Source organism: Penicillium hordei (genome assembly GCF_028827395.1).
Source record: "Penicillium hordei strain IBT 12815 chromosome Unknown utg000003l_segment0_segment0, whole genome shotgun sequence".
NCBI classification, from domain to species: domain Eukaryota; kingdom Fungi; phylum Ascomycota; class Eurotiomycetes; order Eurotiales; family Aspergillaceae; genus Penicillium; species Penicillium hordei.
The window spans coordinates 4,719,305-4,742,600 of NW_026623144.1; the positions used below are offsets into that span (position 1 = coordinate 4,719,305).

Genomic DNA, 23,296 nt, shown 5'->3' on the forward strand with positions numbered 1-23,296 from the left:
TAATAACGATACAAATGCATAACTCCCCTCTATGGAACACGAAGTTAAGATCAGCATTCGGGCCTCGGCCAAGTAGCTCTCCCCACGTTCTTCACAGGCGACCGAGCTTAGTCTTCCCCGCATTAAACCACCTTGTACTTCCAAATCATCAAAAAATCAAATACAACCATATTATCTAGTTACCTATCCGTCTTCCCATAGCACTAAATACAACTTCATAATGGCCAACACCCTCCGCCCCGCAACAGCTCCATACAGCGAGCCCCTTCTCCCACAACTAGACATCCGCAACCCGTACTATACAGACCTACACCACAACCTACGCGCCACTGTGCGCGAATACATGGATACATATATCTCCCCCTACGCCGCAGAGTGGGAAGAAGGTGGCCAAGTCCCCGAAGCCGTACGTCGGCGCCATAGCAAGCTGGGCTACAGCATCGTCCATCCCCTTACGAACGAGGAGGACTCAGCCGGCCTCTCTCTGCCTGGGAATGTACCGCGCGAGAAGTGGGATACGTGGTGCTCGCTGATTGTAGCTGATGAGCTCACACGCGTTGGATATGTCGGTGTGACTTGGGGGCTTGGGGGCGGTAATGCGATTGGGTGTCCGCCTGTTGCGCGTTTTGGGAATGATGAGCAGAGGAAGAGGTGGCTCCCTGGTGTTGCAAGCGGTGATATTAGGTTTTGTTTGGGGATTACCGAGCCGGATGGTATGTGAATATTTACGTTGTAGGGGAAATATATCTTCCTACAAACGCGAGTTCTAACTTTGTTTACTTTCCAGCTGGTTCTGATGTTGCCAATATCAGCACTACGGCTCAACGGGATGGGAAGCACTACATTGTGAATGGCGCGAAGAAATGGATTACCAATGGTATCTGGGCTGACTATTGCACTGCTGCTGTTAGGACTGGTGGTCCTGGCAGGTCTGGTATCAGCTTGCTTGTTATCCCCTTGGTTACTGCTGGTGTGACTCGAAGACGTATGCATAACTCGGGCGTGAATGCCAGTGGTGCGTGCTTCTTTTGATATAGCCCTATAAAGTCATTGTGAATTGACACAACTATAGGTTCAACCTTCATCGAGTTTGAAGATGTGCGTGTCCCGGTCGAAAACCTCATCGGTCAAGAGAACAAGGGATTCCCGCTTATCATGTCGAGTGAGTCACCCTGGACCAAAGGTTTGAATCATCTGCTAATCTTTTATTCAGACTTCAATCCAGAACGCCTTTCCCTTGCCTGTGCATCCTTGCGACTCGCCCGAGTCTGTGCCGAAGATGCTTACAACTACGCCATCCAACGCGAGACATTTGGTTCTCTGTTGATTGAAAAGCAGGCAATTCAGTCCAAGATCTTCAAATTTGGTCTCATGATCGAGCCAGCCTATGCTTTCATGGAACAGCTTGTTCATATCCTGGAACTTACCAAAGACCGTCCTTCCGACGACGTCAACATCGGAGGCATGACTGCCTTGCTTAAAGTCATGTCGACCAGGGCTCTGGAAAAGAGTGTTCGAGAAGCACAGCAGATTATGGGAGGTGCGGGCTACAACAAGGCTGGCAAAGGTGCTAGAATTGAGCAAATTAGTCGTGATGCTCGGGTTCATGTAGTCGGGGGTGGAAGTGAGGAGATCATGGCGGGATTGGCGCTGAGGGAGGAGACAAAGGCGATTCGTATTCGGCGAAAGGGCCTTGAGAAGAGACAGTCTAAAGTATGAAGGGATGCTATGTACATAGGGTGTCGAAAGTCTCCTAACCCTCAATGTTTCTAGACATTATATATACTACCCTACATATTGAAACCCGTTATAGGCCGCCTTTATATAATGACTAATTCCGCACGGCCGCTAAGCTAACTTACAATTAGAATATGAGACGATGTGGAGATCCGGCATCAGTAGGCTTGCATCAGTGCTTGTCAATTACTAACTGGTACTTCTCTATCTCATTGAAAAGGAAATCGAACAACGTAAAGTCCTCCCCGTGCTAGAAGGTATGGGTAACAGGGGGGGAACGATATTCAACTTTGGATATTCCCTAGCAATAAACACGAAATTTCTTGAATATAAAGAGTCAACTTCTTCACAGATAGTTGTGAGGTGGGTTGGTTTCACTAATGGATAACTACATATGTACTTTTTCTACAAGCAAGATTTCTGCAGCTCTTGTCTGGCTTTTTAAGGGTTCAGGCAGACGATGTCCCCTGCTCTACGCAGTCTTATAGGGCCCAGGGGTCAAAACTTTGACATGGTCAATCTTGTCAAAGATGTCAACTGCGCATTTCTTTGTTCATCATGAACTTTTCCCTTAAGTGCTATACTCACTTCTATTAATCCCAGTTCAATTTCATCGCCTACGACATCTATGGTACATAGGATGCTACGATTTCTTCCATTGGCAGTAGAGCATATGCCAGTACCAACACGACTATGATTGAGTGTGGTCTCAAGCTTTTGTGGCATAACCATATTGAGGCTAGTAAAGTGAACCTTGGTTTAAATCGCTGGCCTTTCAAGGCGGCCCCTTCCGTCCTCTATGGACGCAGTATGTTTTCTTGTCTACCATTTGATAACCATTTTAGCATGATCAGGCTATACCCTTGAGGACTCATTATGAACAGAGCCCGGATATGGATTCGCGGCAGGAGATAAACTTAAGCTCAAAAATCGCAAAGTCCCCTCGTCCTAAAAATGCTACTCTTCGAAAAGGCAATCCTGGCCCTTGCTCTCAGGCTGAGGGTCTGCTTTTATACGACGAAGTCACGGATATCATCGGTGATCCATCGAGAAGCCAACTGACTGGCTGGACTCTGAGGTAGCTGTTAATATTGCTGCCTTTGATGACGACCAATGGGTTGCCTATGATGATACCGAAACCCTTGCGAAATTGAACTTGCCAACTCAGAGTGCGTAGGCCGGTATGCTGCTTTCTTGAGAATGAAGTATTCGTATATGATCCTGTCGCTAATCTTGGTTAATTGATGATAATGTTGCCGCCTGGGCTGTTGATGAGGATGGAAAAGGTGATCTTTCTAGTATTGATTACAAGCGATTTGCTTCCTGATGCAACCGTCACTAATGTTTTACAGGAAGCATCTCGAACTCCACTGACCTGTTCCCCACGGGAGGAAGTGAAAAGCTTTATGTCTCGCTTGACATTTGGGAATATTCGCCTCTACTTCATAGAGTAGACTACCGAATGCACCACAGCGGCAACCCCAAACAAACATAAACACATCTTCCCATGCAGTTCTAGACAGCAGAGCAACCGTGCCACCCCAACCATCTGCACCGCCTCCTGTGCTCGTAGAGGTCCTCTGTCAACCGCAAATATCTCCCCCGCCCGTCTGCCCCGCTGTTTCTCTCTCGGGATAAAGACCAGTGTTTCGCAGTCGGGCGGCAGAAGACTCGCGTGGGCCAGGATCAACACTATATAAGAGGGAAAGAGGAGAAACAGCTGGGCAAAAAGCATCAACCCGGCTATCAGGATGTCAGATCCCACAATGTACGACAGTCCAACTCTAGCAACTTCCTCGTCCGGTCCGGTGAGGTCGCTATCAAATAGAGCCGGCACATGCATCATCACCATTTCGACTACGGCATAGACCAAAGTGGGAATCACTAAGGCTTTCCATCGTTGCCAGTCACGGGGTTCGGGCACGAGGTGCAGCTGATCACGCGGAAGGATGGTGCGCGCAGTCCAGAAGAAATGCTTCTCGGCGAGCAGGACTGATGCGATGATATACGCGACCGGACTGGGAAGTAGGATGCTTGATAATTTTGATACCGAGGAGTGCATCGCCCAGTAGGTACAGGCGGAATCGATGCCATTCAGGAGAAGACGGAGGCCGCCTTTGCGGTAGAGGACGGTAATGATTCGGACTAGTTGGCGGCTGGAGGGAGCTGGCTTCTTGTCCCCGTGCTCAGAAGCATTGGTTTTCTTCTCCACAGTTTCAATAATCAAGATAGACATTAAGAAATGGCCAATAATATATCGTATCTGAGATCCATTAGCCTCTGAGAGAAGATAGGGATTTCTTGGTGACGTACTAGAATGTCAAGGATAACCAATAGAGCAATCGGTACTAATAGTAAAAGATTATTGGATTGGGTAGGTTCTTTTTGTATGAGTCCATGAACTCGCGCAAGTATTCGACCGTCTCCCGTAGAATAGATGAAGATATTGAACAGTTGGTGAAAGAGGGTTAACAGAAAGTGAGATGCCATTGTAGGTAGTGTGGAAAGTTGAAGTTGGTTTTGAGAAGGGTAGGCATATTATATCCTCTCTGAATGAGAAGGTCAAAAGGATCAAGCTAATGCCAAGCTAATGCCTATGGTGGCACCAAGCCCCTTAGCCCCGGGTCATTGCTGTCAGGGTTATGGCTGTGACAGGCGACCAAAAGACCCTGAACGGGTAGATTGACAGATCCTCCCGGCAAAAGCGAAAAGCCTCGATATGATACGATACAGCAATTTATCTAGTGGTATATACGTAGTTAGTAGAAATAGTTCGACGAGACCCTCTTTGGTGAAATGTTCGGAGCTCATCGGATCCTCATCTGGACCCTGCTCCGAGACATGCTTAAGCCACATCCCACATGAGCACCAACCTGTCAAGCGGTCTCGTGTGTGCACAAAAAAATCATCTATACCTCATAAAACACTATAAGAGTAGTCATTAAATCGATTCTTGACACTGTTGGGGGGAAAAAACATCGAACTTGAAATGCTAAGGAATCAAAAAAACGACTGGCACATTCCAGAATTCATGCAATGAATAGTAATAAAGTAAGGATATAAGGATAGGATCAAGGTCCACGGGTATTTTCAGGAAAAACCAAAGAAGCTCAAGCCACAAGCAGACATACTGTCAACCCTATTGGACAGTATACGGCTTTGCATTGGTACCGAAGATCAAATGAGGCCTCTCAGCAGCAATCTTAAGAACAGTCTGCGCGAAAACCGAATTCGCCCACGAGAACCAAGGACGGGTATAATCCTTGATGTTGGTAACATTGATAGATTCGTGGACAAGTCCAAGCAAGCTAGAGTTACGAACGAGGTTGAGGTTTCCAATGATCTCGGCGTCGTCGTCTGAGGTCATAGCTTGGACAAGCAGAGACATGGGCCAGGCGTTCTCAAGACCGATATGTGGACCACCGATGCCGTGGAACTGTGGACCCACTAGGTAGTACGGGTTAGAGGCCTTGTCGGTGATCATTTTACGTGTATTCTGGTAGACGGGGTCTGTTTTGTCCACAAAGCCGAGGTAGGGCAACGAGAGCAGTGAAGGGATGTTGGCATCGTCCATGAGAATACGTGACCCGTACCCGTCGACTTCAAAGGCATAGACATCTCCATATTTGGGGTGTTGGACAATGCCATGATCCCGAACTGCCTTGGCTAGCTTAGTACCGCGTTCCTGCAGGTCTGCAACGAGACTAGCAGGCCCACCGGCGGCCTTGATGACCTTCGCTGTCTTTTGGAGCTGTACGGACATCATAGCGTTTGGCGGAATGAAGAAGCCTAGTATCGTAGCATCATCGCTAGGCCGGAATGCACTGCGAATTAGGCCAGTCTCGCTATTCAGCGGGTTTCCCACGCCAGCTAGGTTGAGGGTTTCAGTGCCAATGGTAGTCTCTCGCTGGAACGTGTACTGGTTTTGCACAAACTGGCCCTGGGTATTGAAGGTGGACTCAGACTCCGCGTCGATAGTTGTCAGCACAGTTTGTAACGCTTTATACCATCGATCGGTCAAGAACTCAGTCGAACCAGTATTCTCATGGAACTCAGTGCCTAGCTGTAGGAAATGGGCCAGAGAGTCAAGTTCATACTTGCATTCGAATACAAAAGACTCGTCATAGGCAGGATGCACAGTATCCTTTTGGGTGCTGGCTTCCGGCTTGATACCGCTGAGAGCCGGTGGCTGGAAAGCATTGCAATAGGGCGACTGAATGACGAACTCGGACTGGGTGTTGATAGCACCCAGGATCAGCGAGTAAAGATTCTTGTCCTTGGCAGCCAGTTTCTGATAATTTGTGAGCTGGTTTGTTGAGTCACGCAGCCACTCGGCGTTGATATCGCCTGTCACGATGAAGGTCTGCACGCCGGTCCATTGCGCGCCGTCCCGCCTAGCATTGGTACCGGATGATGTCGATCCATTCGTATGCCACCGAATTGTAGTGTCTAGGGTGTTCGGAAATGCATTTCGGAATAGCTGAGCCAGATCTTTATCGACTAGACGCGAGGTTATATCTTCAATGACCTTCTCCACAGCGGGCGATGAGAATGTCCGACATGGTTCCGCAGGTCGCTGAAAGGGAAGATTCAAGGGACCACCACTATAGGGAGCGCTGTGACATTAAATCCTCATTTAGCAGATATTCAGTACACCGCTCTGGGATTGTAGACACTCACTGTGGTGTTGATGCATAGGAGGTGTAGTCTGGGCAGGCGCGTCGCAAGATAGCTAGGTCGTCTCTATCTAGGAGGGCGCCGGCCTGAAGGCCCAGCAGAGCGACTGCAAGCACAGAAGGGATAGTCATGGCGCAGATGTCACGAAGGACGATAGTGAGGGACAGACTTGGACTGAGGGAAGAAAGCCGGGGTAAATAGGAGGGGATGTATGTCGATCCCAACCGGACAGGGATACATTCCACTGCACGTATACAATTTCTCTGTGGCTTTTCACAAGTACATTTTGAGCCACAAAGCCTGGTATATGAACCTTAAGGCAGTTCCCTCGGACGAAATACAAAGAAGACAGTGAAATCGAGGTGACATCGGTCTGGGCACGATGACACTCTTCCCCACATAAAGTGCGGAGAAGATCGACATCGCGGAATTTCCTTTTTTGGGATATACTTGACATATGCTTTGGTATTAGATATCTATGCTTTTAGAAACTCATTTGGACACCTCAATAATGCTACATCACTTCTTCCCAAAGAAAGACATGATGTTACCCTGTCCCGCAGCTTTGCCGGCCTTCGCCTTAGGAACATTGACTGCAGGCTTCTTCTTAGGCACCGGCTCATCCTCGGAGAAAGACTCCCACGTCGCCTCTTCCCGGGTAACTGCAACGAATTAGTATACCTCGCCAAACGAAGGGGCCTCAGCGGGGATGCACGAACCTAAGTATCCTTCTTCGTCCTTGACCGTCTTCTTCTTCATGACTTGCCGCTTGCCTCGCCGCCGCCCGCCCTGCACAGTCACTTCTTCTTTAAGTTCAGCTGGCTTGGGTGGTGGCAGTTGCTCAACAGGCGTGGGCTCCCGTGGCTCCTCGTCGGCATCAGGCATTTCTTCGTCTGGGTCTATGTCAGTTGGTTCTTTTCAGATTGGCCTTTGAGGGCCAGGACATACCGTCAGCCTCGTCATCATCATCATCATCCATCATCTTCTTGAGCCTTGCCTCGCGCTCTTTCCTGTTTTCGCGGCTTTCTGCGGCTGCTTTAGCGGTGCTATCAGGGAACAATTCTTCTGCCTCTTCTTCAGATGCATCATCAAGCACGACTAAAACACGTTAGCTAATGTATAAAATCTCACTGGAGTTAACTAACCATCTTCTGCACTCGGTGCGACCTGTAGTCAAGGTTAGTGAAACAATATCAATAATAAATGATGCACGAGTAATTGCACGAACCGGTTCTGCTGGAGCTGATGCCTTTGTCTTCGGCTTCGCCTTAGCGAAAGAGCTGAAAAGATTGCCTTTTTGCTTGGGTGCCGCTGCTTTACCCGAAGGCTTCGAGGAAGCCTGGGAGTTGGCAGCAGAGGATGGCTCAGGCTTCGGCTCATCGGGATTGGTTCCTTCTGTCTTCACTGGGGATGTCTCTTTTGGCAACGGCCGTTTAGCGGGCACCGTTGACTCAGTCAAAGGCTTCGATGCCTTGGCAGCCGGCACCTTCACAGCTGGAGCTGCAGGTGGGGCTGGGCGCGTGCCAGTTCTCCGCTGGAACATATAAGCATTAGATCACGATAGACCTGTCGACATAATGGATAACCTACCTTGACATTGCGATTTTGGATCATACCCCATTGCTTCCCAGACTCCAATGGATCCTCCTGCCCGTGTGTACTCGCAATCTCCCGGTTGGCATCAACTAACACATTCAAATCCGGCAGGGCTGTAGGCTGGAGACTGTAGACATGGATTGTAGATATCGACTGGAATGTTGATTTCGCATCTGCTCGAGTCGTTCAGTAGTCAGTCCATCACCGAGATCCACGAATCTGCGTACCTTCCAGGTCTTCCTCGCGTGCTAACACGATGGAGGTAATGCGAATCGAGTCCGAGGCCGTATCCTGGTTCGGTATTGAGCTGGGCAAGTAGGGGCTACTCTGCATCATCTCATCTGCATCGTCCGCATGGCCGTTCGTAGGGGCCGGCTCAGGCGCTTTCTGGATACCGGAGATGACGTAGGTTGCGTGGACGGCCTGTGGCTTCTTCGCGTTCTCGTTGCGGTGGAATTCGAAAAGGATCCTATCCAATGGAGTGTCAGTGTCAATTCCACGTCCGATTTCTTCTGCTGCGAACGCAGAACATACTGTTTGGCCCGGTTGGCGTGCACTTTGAGCGCCCGGCTCAATAAGCGGTATGTGACCTAATTCTGGTAAGCTCCTGCTTGTCTGGAGGGCATGAGAAAATTATACAGGGCGTCGCTCATTGAGAACATTCTCAGCCAGATACAACTTCGAGTCCATGGTTGCTGTTGAAGTGCAAGTTGCTCCGACGCGTGCTCAACCACTTAACGCGTATCAGTCAGCGAGTCTTGGCATTTGCGGTCTCTTGCTCAGGCGGCTCTCCACTCACGTTCTCCTCTTTCGTTAGCTATCGCCGGGCGAGTCCGGTTGGAATTCTACAGAAAATAGCTCTCGAGCTCAGGGATTAGGTCTCGACTCAATGGATCAGTCGTTCGACCTCGCTGACTCCACCGATTGGCTGGAAACGCCACTTTCACTACTCGCGCCGTTCGAATCCTCATTACGATGTCAAGTCTGTAAAGACTTTTTCGATAACCCTGTTATTACTTCCTGCAGCCATACATTCTGCTCGCTATGTATTCGCCGTTGCCTCAGCACAGAAGGCAAGTGTCCGGCGTGTCGAAGCTCTGATCAGGAACTCAAACTACGTCGCAATTGGGCAGTGCAGGAACTCGTCGACGCGTTTAAATTGGCACGACCTGGTGTACTTGATCTTGCGAGAAGGGAAAATGCACGCCTTACTAGGGGAGAGGACGAAATAGAGAAGCAGACCCGAAAGAAGCGCAAGGTCAATCAGGTGGAAGAGGAACCACAGGTTCCAGAAACAAGTTCGCAAGGCCGACGGACTCGCTCTCAAAGATCCACAAATAGCTCGACAGAAGACCGAACTGTTCCCCAGATCGTGCCCGAGGTCATCGAGGATAGTCAGGACGATGAAGAATATACGCCCGGTATGACACTTTTATCACACGGATACCAGACCCGTCTAATCGACTCAACAGAAGATGGGTTAGTTTCTTGCCCAATATGCTTTCGCAAGATGAAGGAAGAGGCAGTGTTTCCACACCTGAACGTGCACCAACAGGAAGAAGAAGCACCTAAGAAATCCCCTACAAAGCCAGCATCTTTCGGGTTTGTTAATTCTATTCCATGGGTCTAGAACACGGTGCTAATTGGACGATAATTACAGGTCATTAAAAGGCATATCCCACAGAGGCCTCACCCTCCCCAGCAAACAGCCCGAGCGGCTTCCGGCTATAAACTACTCCATATTAAAGGATAACGCATTGCGGAAGAAGCTCCGGGATCTCGGGATCCCGGACTGGGGACAAAAACAGCTGTTGCAGAGACGTCACACGGAGTGGATGAACTTGTGGAATGCAAATTGCGACTCCAAACATCCCAAGTCTAAGCGGATATTGCTCCAGGAACTGGACGTTTGGGAACGCACACAGGGTGGGCATGCCACAGCCCCGTCACCATTCACCACTTCCAATAATGTGATGCGCAAGGACTTCGATGCCAATGAGTGGTCAAACAACCATGATGACGATTTCAAGCGTTTAATCGCGAATGCGCGTAAAAAGAGTGAGGCCCAATCACGATCCATTATCCCTGGGGAATCTTCGTCTTCATCAAGGCAGAGGGAACCAGAACCACAGCAGGTTGCTGGATTAATGGTGAATGGTGCAGGCGTTGAGTTCAGCCCAGATACCGATGCCAGTCATGTCATTGATCTATCTGGGTGATCTCAAAACAAGGCATATCGTCGAATTGGGAAGCACCCAGAAGAGCAAATTGTTCTTTCACATTAGGCAAATGTCTCTCCCACAGTTTGGAGAGTCTCAGTTTGCTTGCATGGGGCGGTCCTCGACAGACATGTTAGAGAGCCTGTCAATAATGTTATCTGCAAGAGCCGAGTCCGCATCTTCGGCCGCACGTGCTCGGCGGGAGGCCTCATCTGAAGCTTGCTTGACACTGTCCAGTTCGGCAAGCCTGTTCTTGGTGACTGCTGCCTCCTCCTTCTCTCTCGCCTCTCTGTCGCTCTTCTCCATCGCCGCAAGCTCATCATCGATCTCTCCCTCGTCAATAATTGGGCCGGCCTCGTTCATGATGCTTCCGACCTCATCCACCTTGGTCATCTCCTCCCGCAGTTCTTCAACGATGTCCTCAACCCTCTCGGCGCCGCCGATCTGAGTATGCAGACCGCGAAGCACACCAGTGCTTGCCTGCATGACCTGCACCATGTCCACCTGGCCAGCAGCTTGCTCGATCTTTGAATAAACCTCCTCGAGCTGCATGAGGGTATTAAACCTCTGCTGGAGGTTGTGTTCAGCCATCTTCTTGGAACGCACAGCGGACAGCGCTGAAATGCGATTCTTGTTCGCCAAGGCTGTCTTTGCAGACATAGTCAGCTCGGCGATCTTTTCTTCCAGGTTCGTGACCTGTTTCGACATAGTCGACACCAACGTCTTGATGGATGCAATGGTTGTGTCCTGTTGGGTGATCTCCGCCGATTCATCTACTGATTTGAACTTGATTGTCTAGCCACCAATCAGTCAATATCTGGGTAGTCTGGCCATATTTATATAGACCAACTCACCTTGCCGTCATATGCAATGGCACCTCTATCGCGGGATAAATAAAGCAATAAGACATCAAAATCTGCATCTGATAATTCCGTAGCATCATTCAGTATGGCCGCGAACTCTTCAACAAAGCTTTCCCTGGAGTAGATAAGGTCAAGCTTGGATGGGTTGCTGCCTGTGGCTTTCTTGACTGCTAGGTCTGCCGCTTCCTGTAGGTTCTCTACCAAGACCAACTCCTGCACCTGCAGCTTCGGTGCCGAATCGCTCTCAGAACCTACAACAAAGCCCTTGAGCTGCCGAGCTCCCCAGCTCATGACATTCCAAGGACTGAGAACCCCGGGATCAATTAGCCTCCACTGACTTTTCTTTTGCAAAAGGCCAGCAGTGGTCTTGTAAACTGGCAAGGGAATCATCGAATTATTGCGCACTGCCTCGTCCTATAACACCCATTGGTTAGCTCACCAGCTCCGCCATCCAAAGAAAGATAAAAGACCCACAAATACAGTACCCAGAGCTACGGGCCTCCCCCACTCCGGACTCTCTAAATCCCGGAGCAGCGACTCATCCGTTCGCAGAATAAGGTGGTCTGTCTTCTTTCGTTTCACGGGTGTTGTTCCGCTCTTAGCCGATGTGGTCGAGCCGGAACGTACCCGCACACCGCGTGAGGAGGTATAGCCGCGCTTTGCGGCACGGTTGAGTGCTTGTTCCCATGCGGCGACGTTAACAGAGTAGCCGTCGGGGTTTGTCTTCTTCTGAGGTGTGAAGTCGGAGTAGAGAGAGGGTAAACGGTTTCTAAATATATGAACCTGAGGATAAGCATGATATTCTTCCTCTGTTTTGATAGGCTTTATGGCTTCTCTTCTTGACTCTGTTCCTTACCTTCGGAATGCTTCCTCGTGAGTGAGGATATATTTCAGTAGTTGGCTCATCATGCAAGGGTATGCTGAGGAGAAATGGTATGTCTCTCTCGAAACAAATAATAGGTCAAGTTGTTTTTGAGAGTGGACCTCGCAGACAAATCAAGATGGGGTCATCTGCGCATCCACTGCGGCGGTCTCCCGAGGTCGTTCTACAGCTTTATCGATAAGCTCCACGTGACGCGTTCGAATGTTTTGATGCTTAAATGTACTGTGATGTCGATCACTTCGTGCCATACTGAGTATATATCTTTTCTAATTTCACTTGAATACGTGAGCAGGTGACAATAAGTAGCAGCTTTATTTTCTATTCCTACAGTTCCTCACACACCTGGTCTATACGCGCACATTGCTCATATCGGATTGTCTTGTCGTCATCTAGTATGTAGCTGGCAGCGACGCCCTCCGAAAGCTCAGTGCCAATATTCCCACTGCCATGAAGCTACAGGCTCATTCTTTTTATACTCTATCTGTTGGATCCACACCTACAGGGTCATGCTCCCACATATGGTCTCCACCCGAATAGCTCGGTGTACCAGCCATTGCCCATGTTGCTATTGACCCCTTCAAGCTTCAAGATACTGCACCAGGTAGATGGCTGACTGATGTAGTAAGTGCTGAGTTACAGACTTGGAATGTCTGGTTGGTTACTAAAGCCAGTAGATTTTACGCCATCACGGAGGCAATAGTAATACCCATTTGTTGCCAACAGGTTTCAGGACTCGGTTTAGGAGAAGTGATATAAGTGTTTTATGATATTCCCTTTTAGGCAACAGTCCACACGGCCCTAATACAACCTTGGAAGACTCTCCGTTCTCGGGGCCGACGTACCTTGGTAGACCGACTACATATGTACTAACTACAAGAATAGTTGGCCGCTTATGCGTCATGTCTTTTTGTGTGTTCTTTTTAGATGTCTTCTTAGGTGTATACTAAGGGGGTAAAAAAAGCGTACTTGGTGCAAGAGAATTTTCTACGTATAACCTTTGATAACCTTTGACATAGTAGTCTGGAGTACCTACTAAATATGTGAGTGATCAGCACCAAATGCGGGATTTATTCCTAAGCTGTCCAGGCCCACCTATCTACATTGACAACCCCCGTATCTGCATATATAGGCACGGAGTACAGCGTAGTAGAAGCCCTGTAGGGATTAATCCCTCCTAGATGTAGTTTGCGGTATACGTATGTACCCTTGAGCACGAAGTAATATCCCATGCACCTCTACTCGGAAACTAGAAGCGAGAAGAAAGTATACATTACACAAGGGACCTAATTTCTGTTTGAACAGGCTTGTATCTATGGTTATATGCTATGAGGTATTAAGGCCATGAGTTTAAGCTCGTTCAAAGTCATCATTGGGTGGACTCTCAGGGTCCAGAGGTCCCTGCGTTGCATTGAGAGCTCCGGCATCCAGCTGCACAGGAGGCCCAACCAAAGACCGGCGATGATGACGCATGTCGAGCTTCTCGCTGGTCTCTTCAGTGCCCAAGGGATCCTCGCTAGCCGGTTCATCTCGGGCATCGAATCCCCTCGCTTCAAGATATTCAACCTTGACAGCATGACGCAGATTGTCAACGAAGCTCTGCATCTCAGGCATGGGGAACACCCCGTCAGCCTGTAGCACGTCAGCATAGAGACGCTCTGCTTCTTCCAGACAGGCTGAAGCTAGGGTTGGTTGGCCAGCTCTGAGCCATTGATCAGCAGCAAGGGTGCTCCACATGCCGGCTTTTCGGCGACGACCGCCCCATTTCGCTGCTCCAACTGGTGTCTTTGAAGCATAGCAAGCTGCTACCCTTTCAGTGTATAGGATCTGACCCACTGAGCCCACAAGACCAAAGTCCATGACCCGCATGGCCCATTTGGCTGCGCTCTCGGTGGCTGACCCGCCACGAGACTTGAGAAGTTCAACCGCTAGGGATAAACATCGCAGTGCGTGTGTCGCATCTGAACAACGTGTGAGATAGGAGTAGCAAGCAGTCTCGAACATTTGGTCGACGCTCTCAAGCTTGATTTTGGCAGATGTGGCCAATGGATTTAGAAGCATGCTAACAGCGCACATTTCGTGCGCACCGGCATGATATTTCCAGGCTTTGTCATTTCCATAATCCGATCGAATCATGTCATATGTGGACGCAGCTAGCTTCCAATCGCGGAGCATGAACGCATAGTCTGACATCTTCCGCAAGACAGCCTCCGGGGAGTCTGGACTATAAGAATGTTGTGTTGGATCGTAGTTCCCGCTGTTGCCACCCGACGACCCTCCAATACTTGAACGCGAACTTGAACCGAACCCAGCCCATCGCCGAGACATCGACATAAACCTGCCACTTATACCACGCCTCCGAGATGCAACCTGGTCGTTCCAGACAGCTACTTTATTTTCCATGAATGGAATGACGGATTGCACCACGAGTTCTCGAATGAATGCCTTAATCGCAGTAGCATCGGAGCCAAAGAGATATGGTGTACCATCGGTACCAAGGTCAACCAGGGCTTCTAGCGGAAAGTTAGCTTATGTCTGAATAAGTAACGGCGAAAACTTGCCTGCTTCACCTGCTCCCGACAGATGCTCTGACGGCGAGAGCCATTCGCACTGGGGAACTTGCATGCTATCATCGTCTGTCACCACACACTGGCTGCTCCGAAGTCTTAAAAGATGACAGTGTAGCCCAAAGTGCCGCTTCATCTGATCATAAAGCTTGATAGATTCCGTGATATCGTCTCGTTCTTCGTCGTGAACTAAAACATAATACCGAAGATACTCCTGGTTGACCCAGTCGGGTAGCTGTTTGTCCCCAGTCGTACCATCAGCATATAGCTGCCTGAGTGTCTCCAACGGAGCTGCGTTGCGCGAGCTGATGGCTATTACATTGGCTACCGGGTGACCAAATGTCTCGTGGGGCGCTGTAGGTGCCGAACACAACAGTTGTTGCAAAAACGACTTGCATAATGGAGTTGTTGCAGGGAATCCCAAAACATCCTTTGTGCGTACCGATGCACCAAGCATGTCATTGGAACAGTCTAACTGCTTGGTCAACACTTCTTCCATCTGTGCCAGGGGCCCAGAGTCTCGACTAGCCGGAGCCCTGCCGATCCCTTTGAAATCGGCAAAGCGCACTCCATAGTCCTCCCAGGCACGACTCGAGCCTATACTGTCTCGGATCACCACCTTTCCAGTAACTGTTTCTCCAAAGGGCCGGATCAACTCCCAGAATCCCCCCTTGAACCCCTTGTTCCTCACCAAATCGTCGGTATCCTCGGAGGCATGGACTGCGATCGTGGGTGAGAATGACCGGATAATTGATGATCTTATATCTTCCGAGCCATCAGACCTTCCATCTAAAGGCGAACCGATTGATGATCTTGCTAACTGTGGAGTGGAAGACCTCCCAGAGCGGGAGTGCGACGAGCCAGGTCGTATTGGTAGGTCGGCGATCGTGCCTGAAAGAGGCGTCGGCGATGAGACTGACTGGGATTCTGCCAATTCAGCATCTAAAGATTGCGTTGTTTCATGCTCCCCGGGGTATCGTGATGGTGATGTGGATGCGACTCGCGCAACGCCGGGGGAGAAGGACGGCGGAGGTTTGACCGGAGCAGCATCTCCGGGCGATGTCATGGGCGGACACCTGCTGCTTTGTGCAGATTTAAAGCGAGTGTAGTTGATCGATAGGCCCCATCGACTGGTAGATGAGGTCGCACGAGGTGTAATAGAGCGAGTGGAATGCGGCTTCACGGAGGTGTTGGGGAGAAAGCCAAGTCGACGGATTCGGGCCGATAAGCACTGACACGGGCTACAACAAAATAGAGTGACGGAACCCGTGGGCAGGTTGGGCACTAAAACCCTTTAAGGAAGTTGATGATCGTTTTGTCAATTGTAATGCAACACAGAGTACTCAGGTAGAAGATGATTGTCGATCTCCAAGTGGTGATGCAAACCACGTGAGGGCCATGCTTATCGACAATCCAACTGACTCACTTTCTCAGAGCATCTGATCTGGCTATGTTCAATGCAGTCGCGCTCTTTCGTGTGTCTATTTAAGGCTTATGGTCTCCCTTCAGTTAAAGCTCCACTAGCCCGCACTCTAGCGAGAAGAGCTGGTCAAATACACCCATTTCAACAACAACTACCCCTCCGAACCTACTCTGCATCTGTACCTTGTCGCACTTCCATGCGCAACCCCGAATCGGACCCGGACTTCTCAGAACGAGTCAGCAAGAGGCGACGCATTTCTTCCCCGACGCGAGAAGGCTCATATGCAACCATGAGCCCCGCCATGCCTACCATTGAGCTCACTCCGCTTGAGAGTACCCTACGAACCCTACTCCTCAATGTCGCACAATACATCACCGAGCAGAAAATTGCAGAGGGAGGCAGCGCAGCGAAGGATGAAACTGAGACTGTCTTGCGCTTCACAGGCGGGTGGGTCAGGGACAAGCTGCTCGGAGTCGAGAGCCATGATATCGACGTCGGCATCAGCAACATGACGGGATACCAGTTTGGTATGGCCCTGAAAGACTATCTGGATATTCCAGAGCATCTTGAAAAATACAAGATTGGCCCGAATGGGGAAATGCACGACGCTATTGTGAGCCTTCACAAAATCGAGGCCAATCCAGAAAAATCAAAGCACCTCGAGACCGTCACAACCAAGATCTTCGGCCTGGACATTGATTTGGTCAATCTGCGCAAGGAAACATACACGGACGACAGTCGAAATCCTCAGATGGAGTTCGGTACTGCTGTCGAAGACGCTCTGCGACGCGATGCAACTATCAATGCGCTTTTCTACAACCTTAATGAGTCACGGCTGGAGGATCTCACTGAGAGAGGAATGGACGACATGAAGAAAAATATTATTCGATGCCCAATGGAACCATACCAAACCTTCAAAGACGACCCATTGCGTGTGCTTCGATTGATCCGCTTTGCAAGCAGACTGGGATACCAAATCGAGCCCGAAACCGAAGCCGCTATGCAGATTGAAGATATCCGCGAAGCATTGAAGCTCAAAATCAGCAAAGAGCGAGTGGGGGCGGAGCTGGAAAAGATGTTGCGTGGTTAGTGATTGCGCTTGCTCTTGCCCGGTACTTTACATTTCTAACCAGTCGTATCTCATATCTTAGGCCCCGACCCTCGCGGTGCATTGCAGTTCATCGATCGACTCCAACTGTTCTCCACTATCTTCGCTAATCATCAAGATGAGGTCAAGGCTGATACATCGACATGGCCCCTTGCCTACAATACTTTGGCGCGATTGCTGCATCCAGAGGCTGGTGACAGCGAAGAACTTCAGGCAATTACCAAGCGCATTTGTGAAATCCTGTTCCGCGACGAAACTACCATATACTACGCCTGGATGATTGCAACCTTTGCTCCTTGGACTTCGATTCCTGGCCGTACCGGGAAAGGATCCAAGCCCTTGCCCCCGCGAGCGGTTGAGGTTGGCAGAGACAGCCTTCGCAGTGATAACAAGACGCTCAATGCGCTCCGCGCTGCTGCTCTGCATTACAAGGAAACAATTGCGACCAAAACTGCTCTTCTCGCGAACCAAATAAGTGGAATACCGGCAGAAATCCGACAGCGCATTGGGTTGCAAATGCGGTCGTGGAATAAGGACTGGAAGCTTTGCATTCTCTTGGCTATCCTGCAAGAAAACATGGCGCTTCGTGACTTTGCAGAAGGTAAGATCCACCACCCCATGATGATAATCTCTCAATACTCACGATGTGTAGTGGCCTGTGAATACGATCAGTTCCTTGCGTACATTGTAGAAAAAGATCTGGAGGGTGTTTGTGAGCTCAAGCCCATTGTAAATGGTGACGAAATTATGAAAAGTTTGGGGGCTAAAAAGGGACCCTGGATGTCCAAAGCAGTTAACATGGCCCTAGAATGGCAACTTCTTCATCCTGATAGCACTGACAAGGAAAAGGCGCTGGAGGAGATCGCGGGTCGACGAGCAGAATTGAAGTGACGTCCAGATGAAGATCCCGATGACAAATGAAAACCTTGGACAACTTAAACTACTTGAACTCCGAATGTTTACAACTTCTTTTCTTCCATTTCAATTGTAAATATTTCAGCAATGGATAAACTGCGTAAAGAAGCCCGGGAGGCTCTCGTGCAGAGTCCTGGCAAAATGCCAATTGGTTTCTTCCCCGCCGTTGCAGCTGCGTCCAAAAGTGATTTGCATCAATTATGGCAAGACGTTGCTGCTTACGATCACTCGACGCATTTGAATGTATGTTTCTATCAATTTGAATTAAGACAAATGAACTAATCTTCCAGATCTGCGAGAGCCTGGTTACAGCGACCAGTTATATCGACTACTGGGATGGGATGCTGCCAAATGACAAAGGCCCGCGACCCTTGAAACCAGCCGAGGCCAAAGCCGTGAACAACTTATTCGACTGGGCCAGTGCTGCTGCTTTGCCTTCATCGGATTTTGCAGTCGATTTTGATGAGACTGCCGAGATTTCAGACGGTAAGTGCTTTTATAAACATTATGAAGCTTTGACTAATTCTGCCGCACAGATATTATCAAAGCCCAGAACGAGAGTCGGTTTAGATCTGAGCTCGCACTGGAGCTGGTTGTAGTTTTAAACAAGCCCCTAGCAGGTCTGCCAAATGGCAAACCAGAAAATGCAGCAGACATTCTTCTTGCTGGGGCATGTTTTTCTAACAAGCAAGACCCATGGACTACATCTGACAGCTACAATGCGGCGTCGATGCTCATGAACGTGTGGGTTCAGGACACTCGCCGCGGCAATAAATTCTGGCCTGCTATCGACTTCATCCTTAGGGAGAGAATTAGACCTCTCTTTGCAAAGACAAAGAATCCCGCCATCACCAGCGCCGGCCGCAAAAATTTCCATCCTCAAACTCTACCTCGCTTCGGTGCAAGCGATCTAGACGCATCGGCCAAGCCATGGAAGACAACCGATGTTTACATCGGAGCTGTGCTGTCATGGATCCTCTCACAATATCAACCCGAAGACAAGACACAATTCGAAACGCACTTCCAGCTTTTCGTGCCCACTATCCTAGCAATGGTCGACGACAACAACCTCCCATTCAAAACAAAAGGTTGTGCCCTACTCACTCAGCTACTGCAACCGATCCAAGAAAGCGGCTCGGACATCCTCCGACGAACAAACCTCACCTCCGTCTTCGAAGACGCCGTCACGCCGTGTCTTCTATCCCTACCATCCATCACACCCGAGGATAGATCCCTAGACCTACTAGGAGCAGCATACCCAGCCCTCCTTTCCACCCTCAAAACCGCCTACAATGGCCCCGCCCAATCCGAAAAGGATAAAGAAGCATACACTACCAGCCTCGCCAAAATCCTCCGATCAAACCTCATCTCCTCATTCCACCACGTCAGCTCCAGCACTCCAGCCTCCGGCTCAACCGCATCCTTTCCACACCCCCGTCTTTCAACATTCCTCCTAGAAAAGATAACAATCATCACCAACGAGCTGGGAATTCATACTACAAAGTACCTCCAAGAACTCATCCCAGTCCTCTACACAACCCTATCAAACCCATTCGGAACAGTACACCCTCCACTACTGCTAGCTGCAACTTCAGCTACGCAGGCGGTGATCAAGAACGCACACCCGCGTATCTGGTGCTGGCGCGGGGAGATCCTGAGTGGGCTAAGTTCGTGTTGGCTTCATATTGCCGAGGATAGCGGAGGCTCCGTGGCTGAACTAGCTAAACTGAAGGGCGAGTTGCAGCAGACGCTTCAGGTTTTGAAACTTGTTTTGTTGAATCCTGTTGCTATTGCGGCTGATGGGCCAGAGCCGGAACAGATGCAGGTGAAGGAGAATGTGGAGAAGGAGTTCCAGGAGCTTGTTGATGCTGATGCAGAGCTTAAGGGTCTTTTTGTTTAAGCGTTACTGGCAATGTATGTGTGGGAGGTTATTTAGGAAAAGGGTCATAACAACACTTATGAAATTCTCAATTTGAGATATCTGTTGGATTCAAAGCAAAACCTGCACTTGAGATCTGGTTGGTAGTAAACAGGCATAATCCATAGAACACTCGATAAAGTAATATAACATGCAATGAGGGTATCAATATGCTGTGCTGAGCGCAATAACACAAGAAAAAACAGGTACTCAAGTTCGTAGCATCATGGATCAACTCGCTGCTTGAACAGACTCTTCCCCCGCAACCACTGGCGATACCGTTTATATCTCTTCTTCTCATAGTCCTCACCCACGACGGTAAGACCGTCCTCGGAGACATCCAGAAACTCAGCATAAGCAAGCATGTTTATCCCAGCCCTCGACTCGAGCGCAGATTCCTCGACATTGCACTTATTCGCGTACTCCAGGAGATCGAGATTGTATCCATGGTCTTGCAGCGACGAAGCTGTCATTTCATCTTCAGATGTGACGACAAGCGGGACCTTGAGGGGGTGGTTGATGTACCGCTCGTATTCTTCTGCCTCGGCACCGGTTACAGAGGGGCTCAACGAGTCGCTGACTAGCTGGCCGAGGGTCCACTGGGCGATCTCCGCTTTGCTGGGAGTGGAAGCGTTAGGGGGGTCGATTGGTGGGATGCGGGATACATGAGGGATTTTGAAAGCGGGCTCTTTGATAATGCCCGTAAGAGGTGCATGTTTCTCAGATGAGGGTGGCTGATGGGCCCATGTCTGGGTGGATTCGGGTATCGGCATCGTACTTGATGAAGCGCGACTGCGGCTGATGGATGGCTCTTGGATCTTGACGCTGCGCTGTGGTAGGCGTTCGCGTTGGATTTGCTCTGGGGGGATGCGGGGCACAAAGGGACTGAGATCTGGAACGGGGTGTCCTGGGCGGACAGGGGGTAGGTAGCGGGACGTGGAGTTCATTTTCAGAGAGAAAACTTTGGAGAGGGAAGACAGAGCAAGTGGTCGGTAGTATTCCAGCCAGAAGTCATCGAAATGTGAGAGGGGTTCTTTGGGATGGAATGGGAGGGGTGGGAATTCCCTAGCCTTTAGATATTCTGGTGTATACCAGGAGATGTAGCTGGGTTTCTTTCTGCCAAAGTGGGATTTGGGATCGGTGTGGTGGAGGTAGTAATCCGTAGGAAGATCCCAAAGCATCGGAATGCCCTGCGCGAAGGTGTAGTTTCCAAGGAAGAGATTATATGCCTCTTGGCGTTGAGCATCAAGGAAAGAGTTGTTGTAATACCGCTTGAAGCTTTCCACCATATCACGAGAGTGGCTGCTCCATTGATTGATCTTGCGGTAGGTAGCCATGGTGTTCACCAAATGCGATCCGCCGTACTGAATAGCGATAGTGTCTCCATGATCATGCCACATGTTCGTGAAGAGATTGACAGCGTCAGTATCATACTCTACAGTTGTGTCATCTATTACACCAAGAGCATGGAGCTGATAACCAAGTGCCCTCTTGCCAATGACAAACTGTGCAGCATTTGTTCGGTCAAGGCAATCAATGCAGTTGGTTCTTGCGACACCGTTCTGAAGCTGCAAGCCGGACTCTGCGTCATCCCCATTCTTGAAAAAGCCAATTTTGGGAATGATATCGCCTGCAATATCTTCTAACGTCTGGATGACATCCTGATCCCGGCTTTTTGCAGCACGACTCATATCCCACGCCTCGTAAATGAGCTTTTTGTCCTCGGGAAGAAACTGGTTCAAATAAGTCACGGCGTTTGTGAACTCTTTGAGCAGTATTGACTCTCTCGGAGTTCGTTCGCGAGATTTGACCAGGTTCAGAACATAGACTGGAGCGCCATATCTTCGAAATAGATCGTCGAAATGCAACGCCGCAGCCGAGTAAAATGGATCCACGAGATTAAGCTCAATATCCGGTTTTGGTGATACTCCCGTGTTTTCTTGAGTCCAATGAAGAGGAATGCTTCCGCGGTGTTGAACATATGAAGTATAGTGAGGGTTTGCATGAAGTCTTGGGCCAGCAGAATGGAATGATGTTGTTGTCTGTTCACATACAATCTGTTCAGTCTCCACATCGTTGGCCACGTATCCGAGGTCGTTTGCGCCTCGTTTGAGAAAGCGGGCCCCAGCAAAGAATCGGGATCGACGTGCGATGATTGTGATATAGACCACTCGCCCATAGACACTCATCTTTGACTGATCCACATATCCATGAATGATAGGTAGACACCACTCATAGGGATTCTTAAGGGCCTCAGCAGCCGGGGACAGGAGATGGTGGTTCCAAATGAACATGGAATGGTAATCATGTGAAGACGGTTGTGGATGGCCATCCCGGTGGGCCTCGCGATCCCGGCAGATATTATGCTGGAGTGTGCGAGTGATGTCGTAGGAATAGCTGAAATAGAAAGAGCGCGACAAGTCCAGATTATTCAAGATCGCAATATAGCGTGCCTCCTCTGACTGCTTTTCGGCCTTAATATGTGAAGATTCCGAGGTGGTTAACGGGATCAGTTCGGTTTCGTCGATCTGATAGACATTGTGACCACCAAGCATGGCAACCTGGCTCCTCTTGGTAACGAGTAGCATATAGTATCCGCCCGTGAATCTGATGAATCCAAGCAATGCCCATGCACTGCACTTCTGGTTCAACCCGCCAGAACTCTTGTTGCCGTCGTCGATTGCATCCAGCAACTGAACCATCTCTCTTTTGTTGTACACCATGTCATCCTCGGTAATACTTAACTCACCGGAATCCGAGGTCCGATCAATTTTTAGAATCCGAAAACGAGTCTCTGCCAGATTGATTCCGACCATATAGAATCGAGTTGCGGTTTCGTATAGCGTAAATTTGTGCATACGGTTGATTCCTTCGTCCTCTGAGTCTAAAACTAATCGGTGCTTCTGTGCAAAAGTCGGCGAAGCCTCTCGCTCAAAGGAAGTTGCCACCTGTGGCTCCTCATCTTCCCCATCCCCTTCCTCTTCCTCCTCAATCCGAGCTCCAGGCGGCGGGTTGTACGACAACGGGAAATCCGACACGACGGAGGCGTCATCGATTATTCCAGCATCTTCGGCGCGATCTATCTGCGAAGACGATCTGATACTTGTCGTCTGGGTCGAAGTTGGTCCCCCTGTGGTTTCTTTCGCCAAATTCGGGTCTGAAGCGCATGGAATCGAGAGATGGTCATCGTGGAAAGGTGTGTCCTGGGACACTAGTCCGATGAGAGAAACATCATCAAAGCTCTCCATAGCTGAAGAGGTTCAAATCGACTCAAAATGCAGCTGCAAAGGCTGCATATTCAGATGATTTTAGGTCGAAGGCGATGTTTTGGAGTTCAAAGAGGGAGGTCCCCACACATGACGTCGTGGTAAATAGCGGCCAATTTGTCATCAA

General features: G+C 49.6%; 10 protein-coding genes across 10 annotated transcripts; 4 read left to right on the top strand and 6 right to left on the bottom strand.

The window, feature by feature from the left end:
• Window positions 1–220: 220 nt before the first annotated feature.
• On the top strand, window positions 221–1,719 carry N7537_006991 (acyl-CoA dehydrogenase family protein; the record flags this gene model as incomplete). The annotated part of the gene is made up of 4 exons (XM_056898048.1): window positions 221–713; window positions 788–1,015; window positions 1,073–1,162; window positions 1,214–1,719. The coding sequence occupies 4 exons, from the start codon at window positions 221–223 to the stop codon at window positions 1,717–1,719; spliced, it is 1,317 nt and encodes a 438-aa protein (XP_056753833.1).
• A 1,456-nt stretch (window positions 1,720–3,175) lies between these two features.
• On the bottom strand, window positions 3,176–3,973 carry N7537_006992 (uncharacterized protein; the record flags this gene model as incomplete). Its single annotated transcript, XM_056898049.1, has 1 exon — window positions 3,176–3,973. The coding sequence occupies one exon, from the start codon at window positions 3,971–3,973 to the stop codon at window positions 3,176–3,178; it is 798 nt and encodes a 265-aa protein (XP_056753834.1).
• Window positions 3,974–4,876: 903 nt separating this feature from the next.
• On the bottom strand, window positions 4,877–6,545 carry N7537_006993 (glycoside hydrolase family 125 protein; the record flags this gene model as incomplete). Its single annotated transcript, XM_056898050.1, has 2 exons — window positions 4,877–6,353; window positions 6,418–6,545. 2 exons carry the CDS (start codon window positions 6,543–6,545, stop codon window positions 4,877–4,879), a joined length of 1,605 nt encoding a protein of 534 aa, XP_056753835.1.
• Window positions 6,546–6,933: 388 nt separating this feature from the next.
• On the bottom strand, window positions 6,934–8,700 carry N7537_006994 (uncharacterized protein; the record flags this gene model as incomplete). Its single annotated transcript, XM_056898051.1, has 9 exons — window positions 6,934–7,076; window positions 7,134–7,307; window positions 7,363–7,512; window positions 7,560–7,581; window positions 7,643–7,948; window positions 8,005–8,183; window positions 8,238–8,479; window positions 8,545–8,600; window positions 8,650–8,700. The coding sequence occupies 9 exons, from the start codon at window positions 8,698–8,700 to the stop codon at window positions 6,934–6,936; spliced, it is 1,323 nt and encodes a 440-aa protein (XP_056753836.1).
• Window positions 8,701–8,899: 199 nt separating this feature from the next.
• Window positions 8,900–10,229, top strand: rad18 (E3 ubiquitin-protein ligase RAD18; the record flags this gene model as incomplete). Its single annotated transcript, XM_056898052.1, has 3 exons — window positions 8,900–9,431; window positions 9,483–9,612; window positions 9,671–10,229. 3 exons carry the CDS (start codon window positions 8,900–8,902, stop codon window positions 10,227–10,229), a joined length of 1,221 nt encoding a protein of 406 aa, XP_056753837.1.
• Window positions 10,230–10,325: 96 nt separating this feature from the next.
• Window positions 10,326–12,001, bottom strand: N7537_006996 (putative vacuolar sorting protein SNF7 family protein; the record flags this gene model as incomplete). The annotated part of the gene is made up of 4 exons (XM_056898053.1): window positions 10,326–11,024; window positions 11,084–11,506; window positions 11,567–11,861; window positions 11,949–12,001. The coding sequence occupies 4 exons, from the start codon at window positions 11,999–12,001 to the stop codon at window positions 10,326–10,328; spliced, it is 1,470 nt and encodes a 489-aa protein (XP_056753838.1).
• Window positions 12,002–13,322: 1,321 nt separating this feature from the next.
• On the bottom strand, window positions 13,323–15,605 carry N7537_006997 (TRAPP III-specific subunit 85 family protein; the record flags this gene model as incomplete). Its single annotated transcript, XM_056898054.1, has 2 exons — window positions 13,323–14,485; window positions 14,543–15,605. 2 exons carry the CDS (start codon window positions 15,603–15,605, stop codon window positions 13,323–13,325), a joined length of 2,226 nt encoding a protein of 741 aa, XP_056753839.1.
• A 553-nt stretch (window positions 15,606–16,158) lies between these two features.
• On the top strand, window positions 16,159–17,961 carry N7537_006998 (tRNA adenylyltransferase; the record flags this gene model as incomplete). Its single annotated transcript, XM_056898055.1, has 3 exons — window positions 16,159–17,047; window positions 17,114–17,671; window positions 17,723–17,961. 3 exons carry the CDS (start codon window positions 16,159–16,161, stop codon window positions 17,959–17,961), a joined length of 1,686 nt encoding a protein of 561 aa, XP_056753840.1.
• Window positions 17,962–18,072: 111 nt separating this feature from the next.
• N7537_006999 (Tti2 family protein) lies at window positions 18,073–19,885 on the top strand (the record flags this gene model as incomplete). The annotated part of the gene is made up of 3 exons (XM_056898056.1): window positions 18,073–18,228; window positions 18,276–18,471; window positions 18,522–19,885. The coding sequence occupies 3 exons, from the start codon at window positions 18,073–18,075 to the stop codon at window positions 19,883–19,885; spliced, it is 1,716 nt and encodes a 571-aa protein (XP_056753841.1).
• A 242-nt stretch (window positions 19,886–20,127) lies between these two features.
• N7537_007000 (phosphatidylinositol-3,5-bisphosphate 5-phosphatase) lies at window positions 20,128–23,151 on the bottom strand (the record flags this gene model as incomplete). Its single annotated transcript, XM_056898057.1, has 1 exon — window positions 20,128–23,151. The coding sequence occupies one exon, from the start codon at window positions 23,149–23,151 to the stop codon at window positions 20,128–20,130; it is 3,024 nt and encodes a 1,007-aa protein (XP_056753842.1).
• Between the last annotated feature and the right edge of the window lie 145 nt (window positions 23,152–23,296).